Source organism: Bombus pyrosoma, linkage group LG12 (assembly GCF_014825855.1).
Source record: "Bombus pyrosoma isolate SC7728 linkage group LG12, ASM1482585v1, whole genome shotgun sequence".
NCBI classification, from domain to species: domain Eukaryota; kingdom Metazoa; phylum Arthropoda; class Insecta; order Hymenoptera; family Apidae; genus Bombus; species Bombus pyrosoma.
In genome coordinates this window covers 9,916,416-9,924,625 of record NC_057781.1, presented here as the reverse complement: position 1 = coordinate 9,924,625, position 8,210 = coordinate 9,916,416, and the positions used below count along the sequence as shown (strand labels likewise).

Here is an 8,210-nt window from a genome sequence, read left to right as displayed (position 1 = left end):
GTACGCGTGTAGTGCGCGACAAAAACGAAAAATCACCTTCTCCTAATCGTCATAAATAGTGCGTTTATTATTATTAAAATCGGTCGCGGGCGTCTCTCACAACCCCTTCGACGATCGTTCATTTTTATCTCATCTTCCTGCGCTCTGTCTCGTCTGTTCGTTACAATATTTACAAAAAACGTACGTACAACACAGGGTATACGCGGTATCAGAGAAAGAAGAAAAGAAAGCGTAGTTAGGTACGAGATACACAACGATAAACGTGTTATCTTTTTTCTCCCCCTTTCATCTTGTCGTCTTCAAGAACACACCATCGATTCCTTTACAATCGTCGTTAACATTTATCCATTTCCTATTTCTCCCTCATTCACGATCGTACAATACACGATCTTACGTCGTTTACAAATTTCCTCCAATTGCACTCGACCCTTTTACTAAAAAGCAAGGGAATTCAATTTTCCAGTCGAACCACTCGATCAATAAACGCGAGTCTCGATCGACACGGTGTTCCATCGCCGAATGATCTCTTTCTTTTCTTTTCCTTTTTTTGGCGTGAAATTATTTTTCTCGAAGATCGGCGACCATTTTAATCGTAGAATGAACATAGATACATGACATAAATCGCCGATCGTCCATATATCGTTGATCGTGATCGTTCTTGCCGGCGCTCCAAAGTGTGCGGCACTCAATCAAATCAGCGTTCATCAGCGGCTACGGAAACGATCAAGCAATCTACCGCTAAGGCTACCTGCTGTTTTTCGACATGCTTTTTCTCTCTCTCTCTCTCTCTCTCTCTCTCTCGTTCTATGAATTTCTTTCTTTCTTGTCGTTTAGCACGATTAATGTTTCCTTAAACTGTACGGGTATAAAAAGGAGTTGTTCGCTTCGCGCCGGCCGTTCTTACAAAATTTCCGAGAAACTGGAACCACGTGGCGCGAGTTTTTCTTTGCGGGGTTGCTCAAGAAAAGGCAACTTCATAAAGTGTCGTCTAGCGAGAAACGCAATTAATATTGGTAAAACGTGTGAATAAACTTCCATATGATAAAGTGTTTCTTTCCTTTCCTTTCTCGCAGTATTAGAAAATGTTTTATTGCTTTATTAGTTGTCGCGATAGTACAGTTAATCGTGCGTTATATTTTATGAAAATACTTTAGGTATTTTTCTATGCTCTGTTTTCTTTTTTTTTTTTTTTTTCTTATATTACGGTGAACAAATATTTAAATGTCTAGTTACTGTAATAATGGAATTATCTTTCTATTATATTTTCCTTTTACATATTTTTCAACGTCCTCTCGCGTTGCGATTTGTGTGAATAATTTTATCGATGGTAGACATAGACACGAATTAAACAAACGTATAAGTTTCCCTCGGTAACCCGAACGTTAACCACTGTTCTTTATTTAATATCCGGGTTAACCATAAAAGGAAGATATCGCTAAAAGAAAAACAAATCTCTATATATTAAATTAAGATATGAACTTAAAACATCCTATTCGTTTCTACATACTTTTATTAAATATTTGTACTAACTTTAGAATCACAATTATGTACAAAATTAAAATAAATAAATCGAACCTTACAAAATAATACAAATATATGTAAAAACATCGCTTAAATCGTGTCAGTTACAGGGTGTTCGATATTAATAGAAATTACTCCGACATTTACTCAAAACTATATTATACTTTCCACTTCTAAGATATCAAAAACTAATAAGAACAACGGAAGAACAATTTTCAGCTCCTCATCTTAAACATAAAATATTCCTTTTTAAAATTATACGCCTATTTACTTTTTATTCTTTACGCTTGATCAAAAAGATAGCTTGAAAATGAAAAGCTAGTTTTCCCTTCAATTCGAAACAAGCTACACCAGGAATCACTCCTTCGCTATTTCCAATCGCAAATAAAATAATATTAAATGATATCAAAATTCTCTTCTTCAAACCTATCGCCCTAACATTCTTCTCTAAGTCGTATCCATATATTTTTCCTCTTCAATCTCGAGCAACCGCGTTAAAGGAGCTCCACGTGGTACTAGTCGATGATCAAGCAGACCATCCTGAACGCGGAAAAGCCGGTCACAGGATAATCGTAGAAACGCGAGTCTATCGTAAAAGACAGACGCATACGACAGTGAAATATCGTTAAGATCGATAATACGATTAGTCCCCCAAAAAAAAAAACGAATATTGTTATCAATATCGTTACCGTCACTATTATTGGTTTATTTTAATTGGACCGCGGGCACGGCAGACGATTATCACTCTAAATCGACATCAACCCTCTCCCCTCCTATTCTTTCACACCTTATGAATTATTTTGAAGAAACGGTTGCAGGAGTCTCGTGTGTCGGTGTTTGGGTGATTAGAAAAAATGCTCACCAGGAGAGGCACTGGATACGCGTAAAAAAGTCTCCCTTTGACACCTAGCTCTTTATCAAAATCGGCTAGTAGAAAATATCGTATCTTCGTCGCTTCTTCCGGTATATGACGTCGTAAAAAGTTCACGACTCGACGAGACTCCATTTTTTATCTAATTCTCTTGTCAAAATTAAAATGATTCGATAAGAACACAAGAATCGTGTTCTAGTTGGAAACATTGAAAAAATCTAACAGCCCTCCTTGGTAGATAGCTCCGATATGAAAAATTAGACAGCTTGGTTGTTAGATGGCCGTTGTTGCAAGTTTCATTGGCGATCACACGAGTTCTAATGGCAGAAAATGCCCCCTTCTCGTATTGCTCTTAATCGATATGGTTGTATAAAACGGTACGGTAGAGCGTGGTTGCTCTAAGTTCATTGATTAGAAAGATTGAGACAGATATGGGTGAAGCAGCGTAGAAAAGTTGATGGATGCTCTCCGAGATCGTTCTTGATCACTCGACGCTATCGACTTTATGAATTTTCAAACGTGTCGATGCATCGTGGACTTGTGAGAATAGCGAACCGAGCTATCAAGTGTTAGAAACGTTCGAGTGAATTAAATCGATATTAATGCATATAATGTATACGTAATTAACAGACAATATGTTAAAAAACAGTGATTCTTAAAAGTATGTAAGTATACTTGATTTGGTACAAATCGATATAATCCATGAGAAGTTGTTTTCATATGTCGATTAAAAAAAAAGAAAGAAAAAAAGAAAAAACGAAAGAAAAGTAAAAGAAGAAGTCTTGTTCGATCGTGCACCAAATCATATAAGATTGACAACATCGAATCCTTATTTTATTTCTCATTTCACTTGTTGAAATACGGATTAACAGTGTACAGTCAGTAAGAGGTAAAATTACGTTAACGTAATAAGCTCGGTACAAATAAATTTCAAAGTCCACGTATTTCCTGCGATCGATCGAAAACGAAATTGTTCAATCGCTTCGAAGTCTCGTTTAACGAGTCACGTTCCGATGTCATCGATAATTTAGTAGGAAGTTGAGGCATCGTAATGAAAACGGAAAGAAGAGATGAAAATTTCATGAACAAGATCTCGAGTTGTAGGTCGCGCGATACGTTAAAGAGTTAGCGTAACAATCGCGTTGGTCGTAAAAATTGGATGTATTCTTGCGTGTATGTGTATTGTGTGTATGTGTAATAGCCTCGGCGACGAAGAGCAAATAGCGTCGCGCGTAGAATTCACGATCGAGGTCCATCGAAATAGATTATGCGTTATCGCGTACACGTCGCAGAGGATATTTCAATATCGTACGATACCATCTAAACATACAGCATCAAAAAGTCGATATACTGATATAAACGCTCATACGTGTTTCATTTATATACATACACACCTATGTACGAGGCTTTTAAAAAACGCAGTACGTGTTCGTCTTGCGTGTGGTTCTGTGAACGGTGTCTTTTTCCTCTTGTTCTCGTTTTTTTCATTTCATGTGCACGAGGAACATCTCCTCCTCCACGAAATAACAAAATTTCCATCTCGTTTGTATTCATCGTTCATATTCATTTTATTCGCGTCACGATACAATTGTTGTCCTTTGGAATAACGTAAAAAACAACCGTCCTTTCATCTTATTTAACGCGCGTCAGCGAATATCAGAGATACTTAGCTAAGCCTAGTGAACTCTGGATTATTTCATTTGCACAGAGAAATGCGATCGCGATTCTCGTGCGTTAATTTTCTTATCCTTCTTTCTTTTTTTTTTTTTTTCATTTTTTTTTATCATTTTTAAATCCGTTCGTCACCAACCGAAAAGATCGCAAGTTGGTGGCGGTATCGAAATAAAAATCGACATCGAAATCGCTTGGAAATCGACAATCGTCCCAAGCTCCCGAAGGGACAACGAAAGTTAGCAGCTTAAGACTTATTATATCACATCCTCAATATATACGGCAGTATTTGTTTTCTTTACGCCCTAAACATGATCGGCCGTCGACATATCGGCGCTGAGATTGATGTTTGACATCGATACTCGTTGATAAGTTAATCCGCAGCACCGATTCGCGGTGTACCAAAAAACTTGTCGCTAAAGAAAATTCTCCTATATTCGACCGGCCGAGCTCGAGCCTGTGACCCGTCAACTCGGTTCGTCGTGATCAGTTTCGATTGGCAGTATCGATCGGACTGTTTGTCCTCGAGACCCTACGATTGTACATCGATTATCCTAGAAAACGGGCCGCAGCTGTTTGAATTTCTGGGTAGACACCAAAGGATTTTCCAGGCAAGCCGTGTGATTCCATGCAAAACTCTGGCGACGTACGACAAACGACATAAAGCTGAACTTCTCTTCAAGGATAATCGTCGATCTTTCGCTTTTCTCTTCGTCGCCTCGTTCGAAGGCATACGATAGACATAGAGAACGATCAACGTGTAGACACGATTATTAGGACCTCGTACTCTCGCCCTCTGTTAGCCCTTCCACCAGCTGCACAAACAGCAAAACCATCGCCTTTCGGGATGGGGCTGAAGTATCTGCTATTGTCAGTGCATCGCCCTGGTGGTGGTCAGATGGGTAGTTTCTGCCCTTTTCGGTGGTGGCGGAGGTGGCCTTCTTTTACTGGCGATCGCGTTCACGATATTAATGCTGCGATTCTCATCTGCGAACCTGACAGTTGATTGCCGGGCTGGACTGGATGCGTACTCCACTGGAGCGTGTGGATCCGTCGCGTAAACATTCTCATATAAATTATCAGCTCCATAGTGTTCCTGAACCCAGTTCGACACGTTGGTCTCTCTGTAATCAGCCACAGCAGGCGGTGGATCGCGAAAACCAAGAACTTCGTGAGGAGTGGTGGTCGAATCCAGTTTACATTTCTGTGCAACCTGCCACTTTTTCCTCATTACTCTCTGAAGATCCTTTAAGAAATCACCTGGAGGCGCCTGGTCAGATGCAGCAAGCTTCTTGGGAGATGTGAGCCTCGTGCTATCCGACCTTCTCGGTGGCATCGGTTTTCTCTGTGGCAAAGCTGGACTCCCTGGTTCCTGCTGAGGCGGAAGATTGAACGTGATCTTCTTGCCAGTACCCGTCTTCGATTTGGGCGACGTTGGTGGTTCTTGAATGGTTACTCTACGCTGAGGCTGAGGACTGGAGGCAGCTTTCAACTCTGCTAGATAAGGAGGAGCCGCGTAATGTCCGGAACCTTGCTTCATGGCACTTCGTCGCACAGTGTCCATGTTCGGATTTGGCCTGATTGGTTGAACCGTGTTGTGTTGGTGAACCGTCGGATGGGTTCCGTATATCGATTCTACCTTTGAGTTTTGTCTCGTCAGGCTTGAACTGTTGCCGTGCTGTTGCTGGGATCCATAAGCTGGCGGAGGAACGAATGGGGGAGGCGAGGCAAAGTTTGGCGAACTTGGAACGTACGTTGGTGTGCTGGCGCTGGACCCTGGATAGGAACTATGCGGAGAGGGTACCGAATTTGTCGCGTTGTTCGCGTGAAGAGCGTTTTGTGTATTTGAACTATAGCTCTGGTTATTCTGTATCGTCGGGTTGCTTGGATTCGAATACATCTGCTGATTGGTCGACGGTCTAGATGACGTGTGAGTTGGCGTACTCTCTGGAGTTACTGAGTTTGTAGGTGTGGATTGCTTGGGCCTAGCGCGTCGGATAGTTCCTGTTTCACCGACTAAAGGACTTGGAGGTGGCGGAAGAGATGCCAGACTTAACGAAGAACCCGTGAGCTCTGGAGTGTTGCACATTGGCAGTTCACCAGGTGCCGGAGGCGGTGGTAGAGAATCCAGGGAGAGATTCGATCGGAACATTTCTGGAGGAGGTGGAGGAAGTGGTTCATTGTCGGATTCTCCTTCCTCTGCCACTCTTGAGGGTGATGGCGGTGGGGGTAACGAAGTAATCGAATCCATCTGCAAAAGTGACATTTTTCGTTAATGATTGTTCTAAAATTGTTAAACGATATATTTGTGAATTTCGATCTTTTGCACTCGGCAAAGCATTTTAATATCTTCTTTCATCAACTTGGTAATTGAGATGTATGGAAACCTCTAATACTCACCATACACGATGGTATCGGACTCGTTGGTGTCTTCGGTTCCTGATTCTCTGATCTGTTGTATCCCATTGGACTTGCTCGTTCCCTAACCGGTGTGCCAGGCGGTACAGGACTAACTGGAGTCGCGTTGCCAGATCGATGATGTCTCTTCAAAGTTCCAGATCCATCCGAATCAGTGCCGCTCCTCCTTCGACTATGCCTTCTGGTCAATGTTCCAGAACCCGAGCTCGTTGGACTCGGACAAGAATCCGGCTCATCGCGAACTGTTTCACCTACTTCCTTCAATTGTCTCGTAATCGATGTTAGGGGCAATTTTGGATTCATCGAGGGCTTCCTTTTTATCGTACCTGTTGGAAATTCGCCACACTCGAAAGCTACCTACAATATAAAATAAAATATACTTGTAATGTAACCATTCAATAGTATATAGGGGGGAAAATATGCTGTCGTCTAATGCTAAACGCTATCGAGACTGGTCTATCTCGACAAGATTGAGCACAGTTATGATTTTCCAACATCCACATCACCGATCTTGGATGTGTTAACAGTATCAGTCTCTCGAGAAAACAAATGAAATTACAAATCTGTCTAATTACCTCGCAACTACTGGGTGCTCCATCAGAAAGGCATCCACTGGAACTCGAGCTGCTGGCTCTGCTCAGTCTACCATCGTTGTTATAACTTTGTCGTTGTTCAGAATTGTAACTTTGTCTCTGGCTGTCATACTGTCTAGTATTAGCTACTTCCGCGTTGTGCCTTGAATTCTCCGTGAACTGACGAGCGTTATCGTTGGTCGTGTTGTACTGAGTTTGATTCTGTGCCGGTACAGCGATCGAGCTAACGGAACAGGATCTTGCGTGGGCCAACATGTCGAGATCCTCCTGGGCAAGTTCATCGACCAGGGTTCTGTAATTTTCCATCAACTGTCTTCCATATTTGGCCACCCTGATTCCAACCATCCATCGTTCCAAGGACGCGTTATCCTCAGCGCAGAGGAATTTGATGTACTTTGTCGATTTTGGCTGCTGCAATCTGGGATGTTTGACAGCGAAACAGAAGTCTGTTGGAGCTTTGTATTTTTTCTTCCAACCAATGCCGTAGTAAATCTGATTCACGTCGAAAGTAGCCAGACAAATCAGGTCACGAGCGGTGCGAGCTTTTTCCTTTGGCCAATAATAGAGGCCGGATGCTCGTAGAATAAAGTGATACCTCTTCCATCCCTTTTTGCTGTCTGATTTTAGATACAATGGTCCTTCGACCTGCATAATTAATACAAATAATAAATTTAACAGTCGACAAAAGGTTTTATTTAGATTTTATATATAGAGTGATGAGGCGTATAAATAAATACAGTCAATTTTTTATGCCATTCATCGTGATGAATGACTTCATCCTATTAAGACACTATCTTTCTTCTTCCATAATTTCTGATTAAAAAAAAAAACAGTGATCCGATAAGATAGCGTAAACTAACATGTAATAAATCGAAATTATTAACGACTAATTACCTCTGGTACACCAACATTGCTGCTGGAAAAGAATTCTTCTAAAAGAATATTACGCGAATGATCGTCATATTCGCCGCTACTCCTATCGGATGGACCTAAAAGGAATTTCTCTGGAGTAAGAAACAATTGAGTTTTCTCTGGCCTCTCGACGAAAAGCAGCTTATTTTTCGAGTCTCTGGTCCACAGTAAAAGATTTTCTACCAGCAACTCGTGATCTTCGTATACCCTCTCTGAAAAATGAA

The 8,210-nt window shown here is 41.3% G+C and overlaps 1 protein-coding gene across 5 annotated transcripts in view; it reads right to left on the bottom strand.

Moving 5' to 3' along the window:
* Positions 1–1,094: 1,094 nt before the first annotated feature.
* Positions 1,095–8,210, bottom strand: part of LOC122573326 (amyloid beta A4 precursor protein-binding family B member 1-interacting protein-like) — a 144,217-nt gene continuing 137,101 nt past the window's right edge. For all 5 annotated transcript variants that reach the window (XM_043739511.1, XM_043739512.1, XM_043739509.1 and 2 more), the window contains 4 exons: positions 7,969–8,198; positions 7,057–7,719; positions 6,464–6,838; positions 1,095–6,314 (listed from right to left, as the gene is read on the bottom strand). In XM_043739511.1, coding sequence (XP_043595446.1) covers positions 4,935–6,314; positions 6,464–6,838; positions 7,057–7,719; positions 7,969–8,198 — 2,648 coding nt within the window. In that variant the 3' untranslated portion in view covers positions 1,095–4,934. The remainder of the gene's footprint in view (positions 6,315–6,463; positions 6,839–7,056; positions 7,720–7,968; positions 8,199–8,210) is intronic.